The 25,074-nt window shown below is 51.1% G+C and overlaps 1 protein-coding gene across 1 annotated transcript in view; it reads left to right on the top strand.

Annotated features, from left to right (window-relative positions):
- The window catches only part of PNPLA7 (patatin like phospholipase domain containing 7), a 68,149-nt gene that overhangs the window by 10,663 nt on the left and 32,412 nt on the right, over window positions 1-25,074 (top strand). Inside the window, 9 exon segments of the mRNA XM_044380547.3 lie at window positions 4,116-4,244; window positions 4,675-4,755; window positions 5,522-5,648; window positions 6,293-6,433; window positions 10,626-10,726; window positions 10,843-10,989; window positions 20,882-20,959; window positions 22,599-22,804; window positions 24,108-24,239. Coding sequence (XP_044236482.1) covers window positions 4,116-4,244; window positions 4,675-4,755; window positions 5,522-5,648; window positions 6,293-6,433; window positions 10,626-10,726; window positions 10,843-10,989; window positions 20,882-20,959; window positions 22,599-22,804; window positions 24,108-24,239 — 1,142 coding nt within the window.

Raw genomic sequence — 25,074 nt, 5'->3', positions numbered from 1 at the left:
GCCAGCTTGCTTGTTTTGGTGGAGCGGTTCCTGTCTGCTTCCCAAGAAGGGGGGGAGGGAGATGGAGTTCTGGAACCTTACGAATCTACTTCTGTTACACTTTCTAGGAGATTTCTTCCATTTTATTTTCCAAACCTTCCACTGAATTTCTAATTTCAGTCACCGTGTATTTTATTATTTTATTTTATTTTTATTTTATTTTTATTTTGTTTTATTTGTTTATTTCATTTATTTTTAAATTAAATTTTAAGACTTTCAATATAGTTACACACAGTGTTATGTTAGTTCCCGGGGTACAACACAGTGATTGAACACTTCCATGTATCACCCAGTGCCCTCCTTAACCCCCATCTCCTGTTTCACCCGTCCTCGCCTCTGGTTATCATCAGTCTGTTTCTTGGCTTCTCTCTGTCTTTGTCCTTTGCTTGTTTGTTTCTAAAATTCTACAGATGAGTGAAATCAAACGATATTTGTCTTTCTCTGACTTATTTCACTTAGCGTGATACCCTCTAGGGGCTCCTGGGTGGCTCAGTTTGTTAAGTACTCTACTTTTGATTTTGGCTCAGGTCCTGATCTCAGGGTTGTGAAATTGAACCCCACATTGAGCTCCACGCTAAGCGTGGAGCCTACTTAAGATTCTCTGTGTCCGGGGCGCCTGGGTGGCTCAGATGGTTAGGCATCTGCCTTCAGCTCTGTTGTGATCCCAGTGTCCTGGGATCGAGCCTTGTATCTGGCTCCTTGCTCAGGGGGGAGCCTTTTCCCCCCTCCCTCTGCCTCTCCCCCTGCTTGTTCTCTCTCTCTCTCTCAAATGAATAAATAAAAAATAAAGAAGATTCTCTCTCTCCCTGTTCCTCTGCCATTTGAGTGCCCTCTCTTTCGCTCTCAAAAACGCTCTCTAGATCCATCCACGTCATTGCAAATGGCAAGATTTCATTCTTTTTCACGGGTGAGTAGTAATCTGTTACATACGTGTACGTATGTGTGTTATATATACATGAACATATGTATACACACACAGCGCATCTTCTTTACCCAGTCGTCAGTCAGCAGGCACTCGGTTGCTGCATATTGGGTGCACATACCTATACACGTGTGTGTGCACACGCATGTGTGTGTACATGCATGTATTTTACATGTGTAATTTTTTAATTAGTGTTTTCTTTTTTTTTTAAGATTTTTTATTTATTTATTTGGCAGAAAGACAGCCAGCTAGAGAGGGAACACAAACAGGGGGAGTGGGAGAGGAAGAAGCAGGCTCCAACGGAGGAGCCCAATGTGGGGCTCGGTCCCAGAACGCTGGGATCATGCCCTCAGCCAAAGGCAGATGCTTAACGACTGAGCCACCCAGGCGCCCCTAATTAGTGTTTTCGTATACTGTGGATAAATACCCAGCAGTGGAATTACTGGAGTCGTGTGGTAATTGTATTTTTAATATTCTCCACATCCTCACGAACACTTGTTGTTTCTTGTGTTTTTTATTTCAGGCACCATGTTCTTTATTTTAGGAGCTCTTTTTTTCTCCCTCTAAATTATTTTTTTAAATAACGTGTTATAATTTTTTATGGATGAAGTAAGATGAAGTTTTCTTTTGCTCCCTGTGTCTTCTCTCGCTCTTTTGGGTCTCTCTTCTCTGTTTATCTCGGCTTCTGTCTTTCGCAGCAGCCCATTTGTGTGGGAGTGACATCACATTGACCTGGCTACGTCACCAGCTTGACTGAGCCCCACACATGGAGCCAGAGTGAGTCACAGAAGGAACACCTCACACAGACAAGACTGACATGTGAGGGCAGAGCGGTGGTCAGCACACAAGAGGGCCAGGCAGGCCACACAGCCCTGGTGTAACTGCTCAGCACAGCTGTCCCAGTGTCCCAATAAAGATTTATTTACAAACACAGGCAGGGGGTGAGATTTGGCCCTTGAGCTGAAGTTTGCCTGTTCTGGCCAATTAGTGTTACCTGTCAGGACTAGGTTGATCAGGCTCAGTGGGGGCTCAATCTGGGTTGCCGGAAATGTCCTATACCTTCATTCGAATGCTGGATATATGGGTTAATTATAAAAAGAAAAATACCGTGAGCTCCTTGGAAGCCGTCTGTGAGCCCCTGTGTGCTCAGGGTTTGTCCCCCTGGGGCTTACTGCGGGAAGGCTGGCAGGGGCCCCACAGGTCAGCCTCTGCAGTTCTTTTCTCTAAAGCTGAATCTCAGAGAGGAATCTGCCCATGTCCCGCCACAGAGGAACTGGCTTGGAGTTCGGGAAGGCGTGTGGGCTTGCCCCACCCAGGTGGACACTGTCCTCCAGCCCAGGCGTGAGACAGTGCCTGGCTGTGACCTGTCCGCTTCACCATCTGCAGGATGCCGGTGGCCCCCTGCAGGGCAGGGAGGGGGCTCGGGCCCTCCCGTGAGGATGGCTTTCACCGTCTTGGCTCTGTACCCGAAGGAGAGCGGTTCAGCTTCCATCACACGGCTCGGTCAGCCGCCACTCTGTCACGCACTTTTCACTAGCTTCCACAGTGTTGTTGAGACATCTCGTCTGCTCTTAGCTTTTGTCTTGATTCTTGGAGGGTTGTATCTTTTTAACAGAGCAGACATAAGTGGGCATGCCGTGGAGATACACACTATCTTTACTGGGAGGTTGCCTTTATTATTATTTTTTCTGACTGAAGTAAGAACATACTCTTTTGATACCTAGGCAATTTTGCTTCTGTTAGTTTTTTTCCATTTTACTGTGAAATCACCGGCGCGTCACCGTGAGCGTGGGGTGTACGGCAGGATGTGCTGGTCTGCGTCTGTCGTGAAAGGATCACCACGACAGGTCCAGCTAACACCCATCATCTCACAGAGATCAATTTAAATGAGATGTGGCGAGCTCCTAGGACCCCCTTCACAGCGTTCCTGTGGGACCCGCGGCAGCTACGGGCACCGTGTTGCTCGTTGCATCCCTGGTACTCATCGTCCTGATACTCTAACTGGAACTTTGTACCTTTCGACCACCTTACTCCAACTCCCCCTTCCGTTATTGCTTTCATTTTTACAAATGTTGTGAAACATTTCGGCTGTATGGAGATGCAGTAGACTTAGTGAGCAGCCAGGTTAGCCGTCACCCAGGTCACGTAGCCATCGCCAAGCTGGCTGGCTGTCGACCCCCCTCTCCAGTGTCCCCTCCTTTCCTCAGAGGGCAGCTGTGGCCTCTGCAGCTGGGCCTGTGCAGGCCATCAGTGTCAGGCGTCCACTTGCACGGCTGTGTCCTGGCTCAGGCGCCCGCACCACTCTTGATACACCCATTGCCAACTGACGTCTAGCTGCTCGTAGTTGTTTGTTCTCGTGCTTCTGCTGCTGAGAGTGTTTGGAGAGGCTTGCAAGCGTGATGCTTTTGGGGGGGCTCCACCTGGTCCTTGTGCTCACTCTCAGCAATTCAGCCTCTCTCTGTGGTTCACATAGTGTGTCAATTTTAGGTGAGGTCGAGGGTATTGTTTTTCTAAACAAACAAGTCAATTTGGAAATAAGTAGCCCACGAGCCATTTTTAACAACAGTGGCTACACTGTCATTCCCTTTTCCCACCTTTCCCCCAAACATATGCACCTGCTTTTCTCTCTGATTCTTGGACCAAGATGAGAATTGCCATCTGATGGGGTTTGTGGGGCCACATCCAAGATATACCCTCTACCCACTGTGCACCCACCGCAGGGGTGCCCGCTCTCCACAGAGCGGCCGACTGGTGCTTAAATGATGAGGGGGCGTGCTGGCACCTTTGTCATAACTTCTGGTGCGTGAACAGCATGGCGGGCCTCAAGCTGCCGTCTCAGTGAAGGGAGCCAGCTCTGTGTGATTCCATTTATGTGACGTTTTGACAAAGGCAAAACCATCGGGACAGATGAATGCTGGGTGGCTGCCAGGAAGCAGCAGTGGATGGACAGGGTGGTGACAGCAGAGGGCGCTGTCCTGGCTGGAAGAGCAAGCTCTGCGGGCTCCTAGGAGATGCTTCTCCTGTGGGCAGTGGGCGTGCGGCCCGAGGCACCGCGGGGCCCTGGTGGGTGCTTCCACGCACAGCCACGTGCTGGTGTCTTGTCGCTTCTGGAGACGGGATTGCTGGGGGCAGCCTGATCTTGCCGTCCTTGCAGGGCCACACCGCTCCGTACAAAACTGTATCCGCCCGTGCCGCTGCCCCCTCCACCGTCCTCCGGCTCCCTGCGGTGGCTTTCCAAGGAGTCTTTGAGAAGTACCCTGAAACCCTGGCCAGGGTGGTGCAGGTGGGTCGCGTGTGCAGGAGCCCTTTCTGGCCCAGGGCCCGGGACAGGCGCTCACCACAGGCTACGGCGTCAGTTCTGAGTGTCGCACACCCAGGAAGGCCCGTCTGGAGTGGGTGTAGGAAGGACTAAGGAGGTTTTGTGAAGGATTTGTAATACATATCTTACAGTAAAAGTTAGTGTTGATGACCTCAAAGAGGTCTTCAGAACCCCCACTAGCCCCCCAAAGAGTTTATTATTATTAAATTTCTTGTTTTGAAGTAATCTTAGATTTACCAAAAACTTGCAAAATAGTGTAGTTTCCTTACGCCCCTAACACTAACGTCTTAGGTGACCACGGTGAGTTGTCAGGACTGGGGGCTTCATGTCGTGGCGGGGCTCAGGGCGTCTGGAGGACGCGCTGGGCGCGGCACAGCTGACTGTCCTCTCACAGATCATCATGGTACGGCTGCAGAGGGTCACCTTTCTGGCTCTGCATAACTACCTGGGCCTGACCACAGAGCTCTTCAACCCGGTAAGTGCAGCCTCGCGCCCTCATCCGTGTCGCCGGGACCCTGGGCTTTGAGAGGGGCTTGTGGGGCTGTGTTTACTTCTCTGCCTTAAAGCCAGTGCTGGTGCCAATGCCATGCTGATTCTCCCGAGACCTTGTGCTGAGGACCTGTCCCACCCATGAGACTTGGGGGATGGGACTCCCCGATGCCCCTTCCAGGAGAGCGTGGTCTCTTTGGTCACCTTGCTCCATAAGCTCACCTGCCCCTTTCCTGCTGTTCACCTGGCACAGGCTTCTGAGCTGCCTGCTGGCCCAGTGGAGGCGGTCCCCTCCTGTCCCTGGGGCTCCTTCCTGCCAGCACTGTGGGCGGAGGGGTCAGCTTGCTCCACGCAGAGCTGCTGTGAGCAGTAGGTTAGATGGGACCCTCGTGGGCCCGGCTTGGAGGGGCCTGGGTGTTGATCACTCATTCTGGGGTCAGCGCCGTACTTGGGGCTTCTCCCGAGTTCTGGGGGTTTTAGGTTTTATTATCTTCCTTTACTGGTATTTTAGGGCACACCCTTTTGTTTTCTACATTACTTTTCATCTTCGTGAGGAGCGTTACGGTTTCTAACAATGTTGGCCATCATTTAAGCTTGATAGAGTTGCCAGGATAAAGCAAGCTGGGCTTTTGTTGCCTTGAGCTTACGGCTGGTCTCTGTGCTGGTCGCCACTCTTGTTCTCCCAAGTGTGGCTGCCGAGAGAACTAGCCCAGGGGTGCCTCTGGAGCACCTGCTGCTTTCTCACACCCCAGGAGAGCCAGGCCATCCCCCTGGTGTCTGTGGCCAGTGTGGCTGCTGGCAAGACCAAGAGGCAGGCATGCTGCGGCTCCGAGGATCGTCTCGAGAGGCCCCTGCGGCCCCCGGAGTCCTGCGACCCAGGTACTGCCCCCGGACTGGTCTCCAGCTTCCCAGCCCTCCCCCTCCCGTCACCCCCATCTCTGAGGGAAGACTTGACTCCAGGGGAAAGCCATTCAGGGAGCAGACTCCAAGCTTCATGCTGCTCTGACCTCTCCAGCGGGTCCTAGATGTGGGGAAGGAGACTGTCCATTGAGGCTTCTTGGCTACAAGTCACCTTCAGGGTGACTGTGTAACACGTAGCCATGCTAGCAAATATGGGATAGGTCCCCTGTGTGTTTACAAACAAGTGGCTGATGGACTAGTGAAATAAAGCTGTGTAGCTCAGGGTGTTTTGAGGTTTATCCACCTGAGGGGCCAGGGAAGCACCGAAGCGTGCCAGGCTCACGCCAAGTGTGCTCAGATGGTCACCTCGACTAAAACAGTCCCTGGGAAGGGAACGTGCGAGGCTTCAGCCTGGTGGGAGCAGCTGGCCGCAAGGGGCAAGTCAGTTCAGGAAGACCTAGGAGAGGCAGAGCCCGCCTGTGTCCAAGGCTGCCACTGGCTAACCACTCCCCTGGGCAGGTGGGTGTGGGTGCTGAGGCTGTGGCCTGAGGACCTTGAGACATGAGGTCTGTGCACTGCCGTGGGAACAGAGGCCTTCCTTCCCGCCCATCTCCTCCCAGCAGATCGAGGGGGCAGCCGTGCAGCAGCCTCTGGGCCTCTGCTGAAGAGGAGCCAGTCCTTCCCGCTGCCTTCTGTCCGCGAAGAGATCCTGGATGAGCTTGGCAAGGCCCAGGCAGGTGACCAGGCCCCTTTTGCTCCACCAGGTAAGGCATTGGGCACCCTGAGCTTGAAGCATTTATAAGTGGGCAAGCTCTCAGGCCCAGAGAACCCTATGCCCACACGCTGGCTTGATTAGATACAGTGGCGAGCGTCTTGCTGCCCCGAGCATCATGTGGGCTCCTGTCTACACTGCCCTATTTTACCCCTGCCTCGCATCCCCGAGGCTGCGCCTGGCCGCTGCAGGAGCATCTCCAGTGCCATCCTTTCTCCCCTGTGCTGGGCTGTGCCCACCAGCACACCGCTGTGTGGCATCCTCCACTGAAATGGACTTCCTAGGCCCTCTAACCCCTCAGCTGCCACTGGGATCTGCTTTCATTAAAGCAGAGATCTCAGGGCACCCGGGGGGCTCGCTCAGTGAAGCGTCTGCCTTCGGCTCAGGTCATGGTGTCAGGGTCCTGGGATTGGGCCCTGCCTTGGGCTCCCTGCTCAGTGGGGGTCTGCTTCTCCCTCTCCCTCTGCCCCCTACCCCGACTTGTGCTCTTTGTCTCTCTGTCTCTCTTCTCTCAAATAAATAAATAAAATCTTAAAAAAAAAAAAAAGGCAGAACTCTCCAGGGGCTGTCTGTGCCAGCTCCTCCCCGCCCTCTGCTGTGCTTTCTCAGTGGCTCTCTGACCCTCTCTGGAGCATCTCCCCCATGCGGACCTGGTCACCTCTGTGTGCTGCGGCCTGGATGGTCTCCCAGTGTACCTTGCAGTGCTCCCAGGGATTCTCGCGTCCAGCCCGCAGTCTGCACAGACTAGCTCGCTCCTTATCACCTTCGAATTTTGCTCTTACGTTAGTTAGAAAGCTCCTGTTGTTTTCATTCGCATTTTCTGAGCTGTAGGCAAGTTTCATCATCTGGTGTATTTGAGACCCATTTGGGTTCCCTCTTCAAGATTCGTCTGTTTAGGGGCACCGGCTGGCTGAGTTGGTACAGCGTGTGACTCTTGATCTCAGGGTTTTGAGTTTGAACCCCACATTGGGTGCGGAGCCTACTTAAAAGTAAAAAAAAAAAAAAAAAAAAGAATTGTCTGCCTTTATTCTCTGCTCATTTTCTGCAGGGTTTTCTGAGTCCGTATTGTTGATTTGCATTAGTTCTTTTATATGCTCTGGATAGAGACCCTTCATGAGTTGTAATTGTTCAGATGCGTTTTTCTGGTCTCCGTCTGTCAGAAGACCCAGGCTTGTGGACCGTCATGGAGCAGGAACCGTGGTGCTCCTTTATTGAAAACCAGCCGTTGCACACCCTGTGATCTATGTTTGGCGCTTTCCTCCTTGTTCTTTCCTGATTCACTGGATCGTAAGCGTATTTTCCCAGATCCTCTTCCGTGAGCTGTGTGCTTCCCCTTCCGCTCTGAGGGCTCCTTTGTTTGCCCTTCCTGCTTGTGTGTGTTCAAAGTCAGAAATCCAGCCTTTTCTCACTCTGTGTGGTGGTGATTTACACAGCACCATTCACGAAACGATCTTTCATTTCCCGTTGCCTTTTCTGGGGCCGTCTCCATTTGGTGTCAGATTTCTGAATAAACATGGCTTTTTGTTTTTTAGTAATAACTTGTTGGAGATATGATTCACGTACCACTGAGTTTACCTTTTTAAAGTGTATGATTCATTAGCATAGTCACAGAATTGTGTATCAGTCACCACTATGTAATGTCAGAGCGTCTTGTCAGCCAGTAGAGACACCACGTCCCCATTATCCGTCACCCCTGCCCCCGCCCTGGGCAACCACTGATCTGCTTTCTGCCTCTCGGATTTGCCTGTTCTGGATATTTCATTACTTGGATCTACTTTTTAGGCATCTTTTGTGTTCTCCTGGGATATTTGCCTATTTCTTCACTGACACCAGGTTGTTTTCAATTTTCATTAACTGTTTTTGGTTGTATAATATGAAGACAGAGGTGTAAATTGTAAACGGGCCGTGTGAGGGTTTCTCATAAACAGCTCGCCTGCGAGGCTGTGCCCAGACGCAGAAAGCACCTGCTCCGATTTCCACCGGCAGAGATGTTAGGCTCTGCCACCTGTCCCATCAGAGCTCTCTGCTCTCCTGGATTCCCGCAGCTCGAGCAGCTCTTAGAGTCCGCTGGCTTCGGCTCAGCTTGGAGTCTGATGTCCACACGTGTCGTGTGCAGCAACCTGCACCTGTTCTCGGCGGTGGGTAGCGATGTGTCGTGGGGATACGCTGCCTTTCTGTGTCTGTTGGGCACACATATGTGTTCCTGTTGGAACTGCCAGGTCATAGAGTGCACGCTGTTGGCTCAGGAGACACTGCCCCCGGTTTTCTGGGTGCCCGCCCTCCTCAGACCGCGCTGTCCAGTATGGGGCCCCCAGCACGTGTGACTCTCAGCAGTTAGACCCTTGTGACTCAGTCCTCTGTCCCACTCAGGCGCGCTTGGCCTGGTGTGTCAGTGCTGCTGACGGGCCGCGCCATCTTGCGGGAAGCCCCCTGCCCCTGCCCACTGTCTGCTTCCTCTCTTCTTCACTTCGGCCCCTCTGGTCCAGCAGGCTGCTCTCTGGCCACACCCCTGTCCTCCTGATGACTCCTGAGCCCCAGGACTTGCCCCCTCTGTTGGGAGTGGGCTGCACGGTCTTTTGTCTGCTTTCCTCTGAGATCATCATTCATCCTTATGGATTAATAGGAGTTCTTTAGATCTTCTCTGTATGAATCCTTTGTAAGATATATGTATTGAAGATATTTTCTGCTCTTTTCACCCTCTTAATGTGACTTGTGATGAATAGAAGTTTTTTAATTTAATGGAGTCCAATTTTTTGAGTTTTTTCTTTTGTAATCAGTGCATGTTGTGTCCTGTGTAGGACATGTGCCTGTGAGATTTCACAGTTTACCTTTCATATTTAAACCCTCTAGGATTGGTTCTTTTGTCTAAAGTGTGTACGACACACAGTATACTTTTTTGCCATGTGGCTGTTCAGCTGACCTGCCATATTTTTTTTTTAAAAGTGTTTAGCAAATTTTTCAAATAAAAAAAGCTTCCGTGACAGATAACTAAAAGTAATAGCAGTCCACATGTGATAAAGTTTGACTGCGGATCACCCAGTTCCACAGACACACATGGGCACAGTCACCCTCCCACTGGTCCCTACAGATAATGCCCTCAGGTATGACGTGTGTCTGCAAAGAGCAGAGGGCAACATTGTAAGTGTTGCCAGCTGTCTCTACAATATGTGATGTGCATAAACTGATGATAAGAACGGCATCGTATAGGACTGTGTAACCTTTACCGTACGCATGGATTAATCATGGACTGTGGTACGGTTTTATCTTTAATACTAGTTTTCTTTTTTCAGATTTACTTATTTATTTAAGAGAGAGAGCGTGCACGCACACAGAGGGAAGGGGCAGAGGGAGAGGGAGAATCTCAAGCAGACTCTGTGCTGAGCATGGAGCCCGACACAGGGTTCAGTCTCATGACCCTGAGATCACGACCTGAGCCACAATCAAGAGTCGGATGCTTAACTGACTGAGCCACTCAGGTGCCCCAGTTGGGTTTTATTTTTTTTTAAGATTTTATTCATCCATTTCAAAGAGAGACAGCACAAGCATGACAAGGGGGGCAGAGGGAGAAGCAGGCTCCCTGACGAGCGGGCAGCCCGATACGGGACTCTATCCCAGGACCCTGGGATCATGACCTGAGCCGAAGGCAGACACCCAACAGACTGAGCCACCCAGGAGCCCCTGGGTTTTATTTTTAAAATAGCTATTGGTATCCTACGACTTGGGTTTATTAATAATAGTAAAATATAATGTTAATAAAATATATAACATTAATACATTGTTAAATAATAATATAACGACATTATAGGAAATACTATGAATACACAGTATCTCAGGATTAAAAGTTGGTTGTGGGGGCACCTGGCTGACTCAGCCAGTGGAGCATGTGACTCTTGATCTCCGGGTTGTGAGTTCAAGTCCCACATTAGGGGTAGAGATTACCTAAAAATAAAATCTTAAAAAAAAATTTTTTTTAATTTAAAAAATAAAATAAAAATTGGTCGTGGGTCACAAGAGGGCATGCATGGCAGCACAGTGGCTTCACTCCAGTGATCGGAGTCTCCCCTCCCGGGGTCTGCGCTGCTTTGCCTCCGGGGGGAGAGCTCAGCCAGCCCTCTGTGAATGTGTATGGATCTGCATGTCCGGGCAGGCCAGCACAGTGTCCTGAGTCTCCCCTCCATTTGTAGGGAGCACAGCAGGAGCTACCTCAGAGCTGAGGATGGCATGTGACCGCGCCAGGGTCCTCCTCCATGCAGAGGAACGCCCCGAGAGTGCCATGGCCAGCAAGGTGGGTGGGGACCCTCTCTCCTTCCTCAGGCTGTGCTCTGCCTTGACCTAGTGCTTCCTGCGGGAACCTTTCCCCTGCCACGTCCCTCTGATCACGCTGCCTGTGCTCTTCCCAAGGCCAAGAAGAACGTGGTTGTGGCAGACGCTCCCTCTGCAGTCTTCCACTACGCAGAGACTAACTCAGACGAGACCGTTTCCAGCAGGAAGACAGATGCCATCTTCAGAGCCGCCAAGAAGGACCTGCTCACCCTGATGAAGCTGGACGTAAGTGGCTGCCCCCCTGCCTTCTCTCTGCTAGGGTGAGCAGGGAGACACACACAGTCTCTGCAGAGGCAGGTGCTAACTCCCACAGACTGTCCTTCTAAGGACCCACTCCTTTTGGGCATCATGTCCCAGGTCGGGGTGCCACAGCCCCTGCCTGAGGCGGGGCTCCCTCTGGGGGTGCTCAGGATGGCGCCCTTGTGCCGGTGGCTTTGCACACCCTCCCCTGGCACCTTCTCAGCACATCCCTGCCCTCCCCCTCATGCTTGCAGGTGGCAGGGGAGGGGCTGTGAGTCCTGCGTGCTCTGCAGACGACACCACCCAGGATGCCCCACAAGGGTTAAAAGCCATGGCTCTCCTGACTGTTCATCACCTGCCCATGTTTTCTTTACCCATTTTCCCTCACATTTTAAAGAGCTGTGAATACCTTGTATACAGAAAAATGTGGGTGCCTATGGAACCACCATGCAGGGGCCAAACTATTCGTAGCTCCCAAAACCAGGTGTGTGCCCTCCGTGGCGGCAGCCCCTCCTCCCTGGGAAGACCACTGCCTTGCACCCACATGGGGACTTTGTGTGTGTGATTCATCCTGTGTCCTCTGGGCCCGCTGGGCCTTGCTTGGCGTCGTGTCTGTGAGTTGCCCACATGGTTGCCAGTCCCGGAAGCTGTGCCCGCGCAGGAATGCGCTCATCCACACCCACCCCTTGTCCACGCTGTGGAGGGACGCGCGCGCGTCCGTGCCCCCGGGGTTGTGCGTCACCTCTCGCCCAGATCGGGGGCTCCTGGCCCTGCGTGCATGACAGCAATCTGGGTTTCCAGCCTTTTCCGTTTCAGATAAATATGGGCACAGTGTTGAGTACAGCTTTCGGATTTAATTACATTTTCGCAGTTCCCAGTAGGGCCGGGCGCCTTCCACGTTTCTGCTTCGTCTGCCTCTTGGGGGCAATAGTTTGAGACTTCTGCCCATTGTTCTGTCTCCCTTTTTGACTTTCAGGGTTTCTTCATGTTTTCTAAATGAGAGTCTGTTGTTGATTATAGCTCTTGCACATAATCTGCTCTAATATTTGCCTTTTTTGCTTTCTGAATGGTACCTTTGGTGAACAGCAGTTCTTAATTATAACACAGTAAACTTGCCAGTCTTTTTCTGTATGGTCAGTGCTTTTTGTGCCTTGCTTAAGAAATAGTTCCTTACTTCCACTTCATAAAGATGTTTTCTGTATTGTTGTTTAGATGTTTTTTTGCTTTACCTTTCTTAGGTGTTAATGAGATGGAGTTAGTTTTTGTGCAGGATGAAAGGAAGGAGTCTGAATCTATAGTGTGTGTATATGTATATATATGTATATATATTTTTTAAATAGTTTTTTCATTTATTTGACAGAGAGAGAGACAGCCAGCGAGAGAGGGAACACAGGCAGGGGGAGTGGGAGAGGAAGAAGCAGGCTCATAGCGGAGGAGCCTGATGTGGGGCTCGATCCCAGAACGCCGGGATCACGCCCTGAGCCGAAGGCAGACGCTCAACCACGGTGCCACCCAGGCGCCCCACGTGCTCTGTTTTTATGGTCTTTACTTTGCTGTTAAGCCTGTGTGTTGAGGTCTTAAGTTTGGTTATTCCACTGTATGGTTCTAGAATGTCTGCTTTTTTTTTTTACTCTGCTACTGAGCAGTGGCGTGTGACTTCAGTGCCATCCTCACAGCCCACAGGTGGGAAAGGCCTTGCACCACAGTCCGCCCAGCAGCCAGTCTTCCCCTCTCCCCAGCTATATCACAAATGGGTTTTTTCACTACTTGCTCATTTTTTTTTTTTAACAGACTCTATATTTTAGAGCTGTTTCAGGTTCACAACAGAACTGAGAAGAATACAGAGATTTCCTGTATCCCTGCTGCCCCCCTCTACCCGCCACGTGCAGCCTTTCCCGGTACTAACACCCCCGCCCAGTGAGGCGGTCAATACAATAGACATGTCCTCATCACCCAAAGTCCATAGCGTTACCTCAGGGCTCTCTTGGTGGTGTGCACTCTGGGCTTGATGCAGTGACACGTGTCTGTGGGGACAGCCTCACGCAGAGTCGTTCACTGCCCTAAAATTCCACTGCTCCACCTGTTTGTCTCTCCTCCAACCCCTGTCTTTTTACTGTCTCTGTAGTGTTGCCTTTTCCACGATGTTGAATCATACAGTGTATAGTCTGTTCACGTTGGCCTCCTTCACTTCCGTGAACTCGTGCAAGGTTCCTCCATGTCTCCATGGCCTGCGAGCTTGTTTCTTTTTAGCGCTGAATGGTGTTCTGTTTCTGGAAGGGACCACAGTTTATCTGTTCGCTTGCATCTTGGTTGCTTCTAGGATTGGGCAGTTGTCAATGTCCATGTGGGCCTACATTTTCAGCTCATTTGGGTAAATAGTAAGAGGTGCAAGGGCTGTATTTTATGGTAAAAGTAGGTTTAGTTTTTGCAAGAAACCACCAAACTGTTTTCCAAAGTGGCTGCTCTGTGTGGCACGTCCCCCAGCCTTCAACGACAGTTCCTGCTGCCCCGCGTCCTCGCCAGCATTTGACGTGGTCAGTGTTCTGTACGTTTATGGATTTTGTCCATTCCAGCAGGTGTGCAGTGGTATGTTCCTTCATTGATTATGCCTTTGGTGTCATACGTAAAAAGTCATCTTCCAGCCCAAGATCACGTAGATTTTCTCCTGTATTATCTTCTAGGAGTTTTATTTTGTATTTTGCACTTAGGTCTGTGATCCATTTGGGGTTCCTTTTTTTGAAGGGTATAAGGTCTGTATCTAGATCCATTTTTTTAAAGATTTTATTTATTTATTTTTGAGAGAGAGCGTGTGCGCACTAGCGGGGTGTAGGGGCAGAGAGAGAAGCAGACTCCCCGCTGAGCAGGGAGCCCAATGCGGGACTCGATCCCAGGACCCTGGGCTCATGACCTGAGCCGAAGGCAGACACTTCACCGACTGAGACACCCAGGAGCCCCTTTAGATCCATTTTTTGCATGTGGATGTCCAGTTGTTCCCATACCATTTGTTGAAAAGGCTATATTTTCTCCATTTTATTGCTATTGCTCCGTGTCAAAGGTCAGTTTACTTCATTTATATTTTTGGGTCCTCTGTTCTGTTCCACTGATCTCTTTGTCAACACCTCACCAATACCACACTGTCTTGATAACTGTAGCTTTATAGTGAGTCCTAAGTCAGGGAGTGTCAGACTCTAATTTTGTTCTTCTTCTTCTGGATTGGAGTGTTGGTTATTCAGGGACTCTTGCTTCTCCATATAAACTGTAGAGTCAGTTTATTGATATCTACAAAATAACTTGCTGGGATTTGATGGGATTGCATGGAATCTGTAGATTAAGTTGGGAAAAACTGACATCATGACAATTCTCAGTCTTCCTATCCATGAACATGGAATATTTCTCCAATTCTTTATTTTATGATATATTTCATTAAAGTTTTGTAGTTTTTTCATGTATTTTTTTAGGTTTATACATAAGTATTTCATTTTGTGAATGCTAATGTAAATGTTGTTGTATTTTTAATTTCAGGTTTCACTTGTTCATTGCTGGTATGTGGGAAGGCAATTGACTTTTGTGTAGTAACCTTTTATCCTGCAGCCTTGCTATAATTGCTTACTAGTTGTGGGAGTTTTTTTCTTGATTCTTTTGGATTTTCTACATAGATCATCACTTCATCTGAGAACAAAGATGGTCTTATGTCTTTCTTCCCGATCTGTATACGTTATATTTTCTTTCCTTTTTTTTTTTTTTAAGATTCTATTTACTTATTTGAGAGAGAGCATGAGCGGTGCAGAAGAGGGACAAACAGGCTCCCTGATGAGCGTGGAGCCTTGTGCGGGGCTCTATCCCAGGACCTGAGATCATGACCTGAGCCAAAGGCAGATCCTTAACCAACTGAGCCACCCAGGGTGCCCCTTTATTTCCTTTTCTTGCTGCCTTATTGCATTACCACAGACCTCCAGTACAATGTTGAAAAAGAGTGGTGAGAGGTGACATCCTTGCCTTGTACCTGATCTTAGCGGGAAAACTTCGAGTTTCTCATCATTAAGATGAGGTGATGTGAGCTGTAGGTTTTTTGAGGATAGTCTTTATCAAGTTGAGAAAGCTCCGCTCTCTTCCTAGTTTACTGAGAGCTTTTGTGATGACTGGGTGTTGGATTTTATCAAGTGCTTTCTCTGCATCTATTAATATGACCATGTGATTTTTCTTTTTTAGTCTGTTGATGGGATGAATTACATTAATTAATTTTCAAATGTTGGTCCAGCGTTGCATACCTGGGACAGATCCCACTTGGTTGTTGTGTATAGTTCTTTTTATATGTTGTTTGATTTGATTTGCTAATGCTTTGTTGCGAATTTTTGCATTTGTGTTCCTGAGAGATATTGGTCTATTTTTTTTCTAGAAACGTTTTTGTCTGGTTTTGGTGTTAGGGAAATGCTGGCCTCATAGAATGAGCTAAGAAGAATTGCTTCTGTTTTCTGAAAGAGATCGTAGAGAATTTTTTAAAAGATTTTATTTATTTGTTTGTTTATTTATTTATTTATTTATTAGAGAGAGAGAGAGAGTAGGAGCAGGGGGCAGAGGGAGAAGCAGGCTCCCTGCTGAGAAGAGAATCTGACACAGGGCTCAATCCCGGGACTCGGGGATCACGACCTGAGCTGAAGGCAGAGGCTTCACTGACTGAGCCACCCAGGTGCCCCTACAGAGAATTGATAGAATTTCTTCCTTATGTATTTGGTAGAATCTACCAGTGAACCAGCCCATATGGGCATAGTGCTTTCTGTTTTGGAAGGTTAGTAATTGCTGATTAAATTTCTTAATAGATATAGGCTTATTCAGATAGTCTCTTTTTTTCGGTGAATTTTGGTGGAATGTGTCTTTCAAGGAGTGGGCTCATCTCATGTAGGTACCAAGTTGCTGAGCACACAGTTGTTCATAGTATCCCTTCATTTTCCTTTTCCTTTGCTTGGCATCTGTAGTCAGGACCCTTCTTTCATTTCTGATATTAATAATTTTTACTCTTTTTCTTTCTTTCTTAGTCTGGCTAGGGGCTTACTGATTTTATTGATAAGGGCTCTACACTCAGCAAGGAGTCTGCTTCTCTCCCTCTGCCCCTCCACTCCGCTGTCTCTCTAAGATAAATAAATAAAAATCTTTTTTAAAAAGTATGTTGTTTCAGGGGCGCCTGGGTGGCTCAGTGGTTAAGCGTCTGCCTCGGCTCAGGGCGTGATCCCGGCGTTATGGGATCGAGCCCCACATCAGGCTCCTCTGCTGTGAGCCTGCTTCTTCCTCTCCCGCTCCCCCTGCTTGTGTTCCCTCTCTCGCTGGCTGTCTCTATCTCTGTCAAATAAATAAATAAAATCTTTAAAAAAAAAAAAGTATGTTGTTTCAGGGTGCCTGGGTGGCTCAGTGGGTTGAGTGTCCAACTCTTGATCCTTGGGATTGTTGGGATTGAGTTCAAGCACCACATGGGTGTAAGCATTACTTAAAAAAATCTTTAAAAAAAAAAGAAGCGGGTTGTTTAATTTCCAAGTATTTTCAGATCTTCCATTTATCTTTCTGTTAGGACTTGTAGTGTCGTTCCACATGCTCTGAGAATAGACATTGTATGATTAGCATTTTCTTAAATTTGTGAAGATGGGGTTTATGGCAGAAGATGCAGGCTATCTCAGAGAATGTTGCACGTGAGAAGACCGTGTTCCGCTCTTTTGTACGAAGCAATTTATAGCTATGAATTGTGCCCCGTTGTTGGATGGTTCTGTTGAGCTCGCTGTGCCCTTCCTGATTCTCTGCCGCCCGCTGCCGCTGCACGGAATCCGTCTACTTCCGCGGCACTTCTGTCAGTTTGTGTCTCATGCAGGTTCGTGCTCTGCTGTCAGGCACGCACACACCACGTGCCGGGTTGTTACCTGTTCGAGAACTGACCCCTGTGTGATGCCCGTCATCCCTGCTAATCTTCCTTCTCTGGAGTAGGCTTCATCTGAAATGAACAGAGCTGCTTCTGCTGCCTTTGCTTAGTGCTAACATGGTCTTTCTCTGTTCATCTCCTTTTAAGCTGTGTGTGTCTTTACATTTAAGGTGGGTTTCTTGGAGACAACATGCGGTTGTAGCTGGTCAGACAATCTTTGTCTTTTAACTGGTGCATTCACACCATTGATGTTTAGGTGATTATTGATATAATCGGGTTACTATCTACCACACTGGTTACCGTTTTCTCTTTGTCGCCCTTGTGTTCTGTTCTTATTTTTGTCCACCACTCTTCTGCTTTTTGTCATTTGATGGGGCGTTTTATATGACCTATTTTTTCTTCTTTTTTAGTTAATTTGTTACATTCCTTTTTTACTTTTTTTAGTGGTTGCCCTAAATTTGCAAGACACATTTACACCTAACCCTAGTCCACTTTCAAATTACAGAGACATAATCAGAAATATATGTATTGGTCTCTGCCCGCGGCTCCTGACAGCTCCTGAGGTGACTCTGGACGGGGCTGATCACCAGAAAAGACAAAGCCACAGTCAGAAGCTTGCACTTTCAGCCCTACCCCCATCCTCCAGAGACGGGAGAGGGGCTGCAGACTGAGTTAATAATCCATCACGCCTACGTGATGACGCCACCACAGAAATCCGTAAACTACGGGGCTCAGAGAGCTTCCAGGTGGGTGAACACACCCACGTGGGCAGGGTGATGCACCCAGAGAGGGCACAGAAGCTCCACGACCTTCCCCCCATACCCGGCCCTATGCATCACTTCCACTGGGCTGTTCTTGACTAGTGCTCTATGTAACAAAACCGGCGACAGCACACGCGTGTTTCCCTGAGTTCTGTGAACTCGAGGAGAGGGTTGTGGGAACCTTCAATTCATAGCCAGTCCCTTGTGTAGCCAGTTGTGTGCACCCTGGGGGCCCTCTACTTGGGACTGGCGTCTGAAGTGGGGGCAGTCTGGTGGGACGGAGCCCCTAACCTGTGGGGTCAAAACTGGGTTGACTTGCAGGCTGCCCAGCAGGTGTCGCAGAGAGCCGGAGACCTGCCCCGAGTGGGAAAGCCCACTGCGTGTGGTTGGACGTATTCAGTGTGTAGGGAAACAGGGAGTTTTCCTTTTAAACACTAAACTGCTTTGAAGAGCGTGAGAACTTGGAGCCACATAACCCTGACCTGCCACCCCGGGTCATCGTAGCATGCATACCAAGTACGGGCGTTGCTGTTGCATTGCTGTATTGAAGATCAGTTAAGAATAAGGACAGGGAGGGTCGCCCAGCTGGCCACCCTCAGGGGAGTGTGGGACTCTTTTTTTTTTTTTTTTTTTAAGATATTATTTATTTGAGAGAGAGAATGAGAGAGAGAAAGCGTGAGTTGGGGGAGGGTCAGAGGGAGAAAGAGATTCCCTGCAGAGCAGGGAGCCCAATGTGAGACTCGATCCTGGGACTCCAGGGTCATGACCTGAGCCAAAGGCAGATGCTTAACCACTGAACCCCCGAGGCGCCTGGAGCGTGTGACTCTTTTAATCTCAGTGTTGTAAGATCAAGCCCCATGCTGGGTGTAGAGAGTACTTAAAAATAAAATCTTAAAAAAAAACAAAAACAAAAACAGGGGCGCCTGGGTGGCTCAGTCGGTGAAGCGTCTGCCTTCAGCTTAGGTCGTGATTCTGGGGTCCTGGGATCGAGTCCCACGTTGGGCTCTCTGCATGGTGGGAAGTCCGCTTCTCCCTCTCCTGCCTACTGCTCCCCCTGCTTCTGCTCGCTCGCACTCTGCCAAATTAATAAATAAAATCTTTCAAGAACAAAAACAAAGAAGAAGGACAATGGAAGTGTTTATTTTGCCTTTGCTGGATTCTCCTGTGCTCTTTCTCTATGGAGATCCATGGCTCTGACCTTTATCATTTTCCTTCTCTCTGAAGGGGTTCTTTGAACATCATGCGAGGCAGGTCTGCCGGCACCCGAGTCCCCGGTTCTCGTTTGTTAGACATCTTTATTGCTCCCGCACTTTTGAAGGATGATTTCACTGGGTACAGAATTCTAGGTTGTTTTTTTCTCTCAACATTTTAAATATTCGACTTACTCTTTTCTTGCTCCTGTGCGTCCAGAGGAGAAGTCGGATATCATTCTTACCTTTGTTCCTCTTTAGGTCAAGTGTTTCTTCCCTCGGGCTTCTTCCAGGATCTTTATCTTTAATTTTCTTTTCTTTTTTTTTTTTTTTTAAGATTTTATTTATTTATTTGACAGAGAGAGAGAGACAGCCAGCAAGAGAGGGAACACAAGCGGGGGGGAGTGGGAGAGGAAGAAGCAGGCTCCCAGAAGAGGAGCCTGATGTGGGGCTCGATCCCAAAATGCCGGGATCACGCCCTGAGCCAAAGGCAGACGCTTAACGACGAGCCACCCAGGTGCCCCTATCTTTAATTTTCTGTAACTAAGCCTGGTGTGGGTTTTTGGCATTTGTCCTGCTTGGCTGGGCCTGTGGTTTGGTGTCTGACATTAATTTGGGGGGTCCTCCTGGCCTTCCCATCACACATATGTTACACGTTTGTCGTTGTCCCACCGTCCTTGGGTATCCTCTTCTGTGTTTATCAGTTTTGTTTGCTTGCTTGCTTTTCAATTTCAGGGTTTCTGTTGCTGTGTCTTCAAGCGTCAAGACTGCTCGGCGAGTCCAGTCTGCAAAGGAGATCATCAAGGGGCTCATTTCTGCCACCCTGTCTTTATCTCCAGCTTCTCTCTTCAGTTCTCAGGATTTCTACCTCTGTTTATTCTTGTGTGCTGTCTACATCTTAGAGCCCTTAGCCTGTCTTAACCACAGTTGCATAAAATTCTGGTCTGAGAATTCCAACACCCCCGGCAGGTCTGAGTCTGGTTCTGGGGCTGCTCTCTCTCTTCTGCGTTTTGTGTACCTTGTGGCTGTTTCTTGATAGCGGGACAGGACATCCCTGGTCAAAGGAACTGTGGGCTCCCTCTGCTTCTCTAGCGTGATCCAGGCAGGGAGTCGCTGGGGTTGGGCGCATTCCCTCCTCAGCCTCACAGTTGCTGCCACGGAAGCCCCCACCTGGGGCCAGATGGAGGGGGAGCTGAGAAGCCAGCCCAGCACAGCAGGGGTGTGGGACCTAGGATCCGATCTGTGGCTCCTGCCTGGCTTCCAGGGGTACAGCCACCTCCCAGGCCTGTTTTCTGGGCTTCTCGGGTTCCCTCTGGGCTCTGGGCTTGAAGAGGCGTAATGGGGGAAGGGGTGTCTTCCTCCCTTGGGATGGCAGCATACCCTGACCCCACAGCCCAGCATTTCATCCGTACCAGATAGTAGCTGCATTACTGCCAGCTGACCTTGTAATAGCCCTGTGCACCTTTGAAAAGATTCATGGTTTTGAATTGCTGCTTTAACGACATTTGTTATATTAAACTTATAATTAATGAAGAGAGAAAGCGAAGGCACTGCAGTCAACGGATGTTGAGTGATGGGGCAGCGAGGCGTGGGGAGCAGGGTACGCGGCGGCCCATGTTGGTCGGTCTTCAGCAAGGGCTGTGTGCCTGGGTCGTAATTCTGTTTCACCCCCACCTCCCCTTCCAATGATTAGCGGAGCCCTGATGGACCCCAGCAGTTTCCCCTGAGGGCAGGTCTGTGGAGAACAGAATACTCTGGGGGCTTCAGAATGTTTCCTTTCCCTCCCCCTGCTGGAGACCCAGGGGCATTTTTTCCCCATTTTCTGTGGGAGCCCACTTGCGCTCCTGGAGGTAGAGCTCAAGAGACCCCGGGGCCCCATGACTGGGTGTCCTGTGCTGATGGTACCAGATTGCCATGCGTGGCTGTGCAGGGTCCACCTTGGCGGTGGTCTGAGCGCGTGTCCGTGTTCCTTGTGGGGGCCAGGGCCAGCCTTCTTGTGTTGACCCCTGCGTTCCTGTTTTTAGGACCCCTCGCTCTTGGATGGCCGGGTGACGCTTCTCCATGTTCCGGGGGGCACGGTGGTGTCGAAACAGGGAGACCAGGTGAGCAAAAGGCCGCAGCTGGAGGGAGTGGCACCCAGGCCTGCCCAGTGCTGTAACCAGCACTGGATGGACCCTGAGGAGGCGGCCTCCATGTGGCCCAGCCTAGGCACACGCTGGACGTGTGATGCAGGGCCTGTCATCCCCGTTTCTGGGGCACTCTTTACCCCGGGCTTGTGGGAGTGCCTGCAGACATGTTGCCAATCACCCAGCCTGTCCTTCTCACGGGGGAGGGTACGTGTCCACGCTCACAGACGCACACGTACGTACATTTGTACGAGAGTCATCACTGATCTCACAGGTGCAGAAGAGATGCTTTTGTTTTCCTCAATTCTCAAATCCAAATACAGATAAAAAATAATTTTTTTTAATGAAATGAACGTTATTTCTCATTCTGAAAGCCGCCTTCTGTTGGGCAGGCAAAAATAATCTCCACAGCGTCTACCCCCCGGGGAGCTCGTCTGCCCTGGTGCAGGCGTGGTCTGCGTGTCTCCCTCTGTAGGAGTTGGGTTTTCTCTGGCTCCGGCACTAGCGTGGTGGACCGTGTTTTGTCTAGTTTGCTTTTAGAGCGGCTTTGGTGAGACAGGTCTTTCTTGTTGGGAGAGCAGACTGAGCCTGGGCCCTCCACTCCTGTCTCGTAAGGGTCCAGGTGATCCCAGCTGGCTGTGCAGACCCAGGGACAGGACTTGGGGGACAGATGTGCCCAGGCAGCAGGAGCCTGTGGGCCCTGGATGGGGAAGGTGTGGAGGTCCAGCCTGGGGGGCGGGGTGACATCAGGCCCCCGGGGAACTTTCTGAGGCTGTCTGAAGGCATCAGCGTCGCTGCCTCTTCCTCTCCCCCTTCTTCCCTCTTGTCTGTGCCATGACCAGGAAAGGCTCTTCCTTTTCTCCAAAGGAAGCAGACTGCTGGCTGACTGTCTTGTGCCTGGTTAGTCTGGGCCACGGGTCAGGAAAGCCCGCGCCTGCTGGTTGGCCTCAGTCCTCGCTACGGTCTTCCATGGTGCACAGCACCCAGGGACCCCTCAGAGGCTGTGGCGGGGGGGCACGGGGTATAGAGCCGGCCTGTCTGTTCCTGGCCTCCCAGACCCTGAGGGCCAGGCCTCTGCCCTCGGGCCTCCCAGAGCCTTGCACTGGCCCTCCTGCTCAGAGCAGAGAGGAGCAGTCCGACCAGAGCAGAGTGAGCAGGTCTGGAGAGAGGCCGGGTGATGGACACAGGTAAGTTGAGGTTGGCATCAGACTGGTCTCATAGGCACACCTGGCAGACGTGTGATGTGTACAGGGTCAGGGAGACTCAGCAGGGCCATGTGGAGAGAGAAGGAAGCACATCTGGAGGCCTCTGGATGGCTGTCACCTGGGCAGCAGGGCCATAGAGCCTGGGAAGCAGCTGCCTGGCAGCACGCGTGTCCACACAGGCCCGCTGACGTGCGGGAGGGGTATGCGTCTGCCACAGGCTAGGCCCTCTGCCACTAAAGAATTGACCTCCTGTGATTGATGATCAAACGGTAAAACCATGGACCCTGCTGACACTTTTCCTGGGAGAGCCTGGGCCCAGGAATAGTGACATGAGACAGTGCAGGCATAGGAGAAGCCCAGCCTGTGGCAGAGCCCCCATGGTCTCCAGCCCACACCCCTTGTTTGGTCAGGACATGAACATCCTCTTCGTGGTCTCGGGGCTGCTGCATGTGTACCAGCGGAAGATTGACAGCGAGGAAGACACCTGCCTGTTCGTCGTGCGCCCCGGGGAGATGGTAGGCCAGCTGGCTGTGCTCACAGGAGAGCCCCTCATCTTCACCATCAAGGCCAACAGGGACTGCAGCTTTCTCTCCATCTCTAAGGCACACTTCTATGAGTGAGTCTCTACTGGGCCCTGACCTGCCATGAGTCCAGGCCGGCCTGGGTGGCTCCTTTGCAGGTGGTGGCTGTGGTGGGGCCCACGTCAGGCACCTCTCCAGGTCCTGCCTCTGGCCCTACTCATGCCTGAGATGGGAGTCCCAGGGACAAGGGCGAGGGGTGCCTTGTGAGGGCGAGGGTGAGGTAGCAGGACAGGGGTGTCGCACGGCGGGTTAGCCCAGGAGGACTCCCGCTCCTCTTTAGGAAGACACAGTCCACGTCACCCCTAAGCCTGGGCATAGACCCTCGTCAGCCCTGTCCACCCTGTCCAGGCCCAGACATGTCCTCAGGCTGGTCTCCTGCCTGACTCCCCTGTGTGTGTGTCTGCATGCTCACAGTGTGAGTCTCCTGCTGCCGGCAGCTCCTGCCCTGTAGACATTGTCTGGTGTCCTGAGTGATCTCATCCAATCCTGGGCCTTTATGTGCCAAATTCATATCTCCCCCACAAACTTCCTCCTAAGTGCAGGCTTGTGTGTCAGCCTGGTGTCTTGACATCCCCCTGGGGTGCCTCAGGGGCTTCCTTAATCTGTTGACCAAAGCCGAACTGTAGATTTCTCCCCACTTTGCTCCCACTCCCACTTTTGTCTGCTCTGTGACTAGTGACTCTTATCTGCCCATCTCTCGGGCTGAGTGCTGGAGTGGCCCCAGTCCGGCTGCAGCCCCTGAGCTGACCACGCCCCTGCTGCTGCCCTCACCGCCAGGAGCCTGTTCACGCATGGCGACCAGGGAACCAAGTCCATTGTGTTCCTGCAGGCCAGAGCCTGCCATCATGCCCAGGATCCACCCACCACCTTTCCCGGCTCAAGACCACACGTGGTCGTTGCCCTCCGACCTCTCGGCCTCATCTTCAATCTTGTGCCCCCTCTCAACCCCTTTCCCCAGCCACTCTGGACTTCATGGCACATTGCGGGGGGCAGGGACTTTGCATCCCACTACTGGGGTCGGGCCCCCATGTGAGGCCTGTGCTCTGAGCACATCTGTGGGGTAGATGCAGCAGGCAGGGGGCTCCGCGGGCGGGCCCAGGGCTGCTGGCCGCTGGGTGTACGTGGGCCACGATGGAGCAGATGGCTGAGTGGGCACCGAGCTCTGTCCTGGCCCTGGGCCCGTGTCTCTGTCACGTGCTACATGGCATCACTGTTTGAGAAAGGGGGGTGTGGGTCCTTCCAACTTTCAAGTGCTGTGGCCTGGAGGGAAGGGGTAGCACTGGTGGGATTGGCTCTAGGCCGTGGTGGTGCAGGAGTGACTCTGGCCCGGCTCGGCAGGATTATGCGGAAGCAGCCGACTGTGGTCCTGGGCGTCGCGCACACCGTGGTGAAGCGGGTGTCGTCCTTTGTGCGGCAGATCGACTTTGCGCTGGACTGGATGGAGGTGGAGGCCGGGCGCGCAGTGTACAGGTGGGGCCCGCGGGGGTGCAGGTCTCTGCCCTCTGCACTGTCTGCGCTGGGGAGACGGTGCCTGTGACGGAGGCAGCTCTGCTCCCTGAGGTCACCACACCCGTCACACGCTTTCTCACGGGCGTCCTTCCACATCATTCCCTGCAAATCCACACTATCGTTTGAGATGGCCCAGCAGAGGTGACGTTAAAGTGGCATTGATGGATGTGCTCGTGTGCAGGGGGGTAGGAGCCCTCCCTGTGTCTCGTCTCCCTGTGATCTCGTCTGGGCACCCGTAGCTCCGTGTCACAGCAGCGGCTGCATCCAGGGTCACACACATGCGGGTTACAGCTATTGATTTTCATGGTATTGAAAATTAAAACTAAGGACATTTTCTTTTTAAAGATTTTATTTATTGGGGCGCCTGGGTGGCACAGCGGTTGAGCGTCTGCCTTCGGCTCAGGGCGTGATCCCGGCGTTCTGGGATCGAGCCCCACATCGGGCTCCTCCGCTATGAGCCTGCTTCTCCCTCTCCCGCTCCCCCTGCTTGTGTTCCCTCTCTCGCTGGCTGTCTCTCTCTCTGTCGAATAAATAAATAAAATCCTTTTTTTTTTTTTTTAAGATTTTATTTATTTGAGAGAGAGAGCACGCATGCACAAGCGGGGCGGGGAGCAGAGGGAGAAGCAGGCTCCCCGCTGAGCAGGGAGCCCGATGTGGGACTCGATCCCAGGACCCTGGGATCATGACCTGAGCCGGAGGCAGACACCCAACCGACTGAGCCACCCAGGCGCCCCTAGCATGTGTATTTTTTAATGAAAAGTAACCATATTTTCCAAAACAAAAAAATACAGTGGGA

This window comes from Ursus arctos, unplaced genomic scaffold (genome assembly GCF_023065955.2).
Source record: "Ursus arctos isolate Adak ecotype North America unplaced genomic scaffold, UrsArc2.0 scaffold_18, whole genome shotgun sequence".
Lineage (NCBI taxonomy): Eukaryota > Metazoa > Chordata > Mammalia > Carnivora > Ursidae > Ursus > Ursus arctos.
This window is presented reverse-complemented; position numbering and strand designations above follow the sequence as displayed.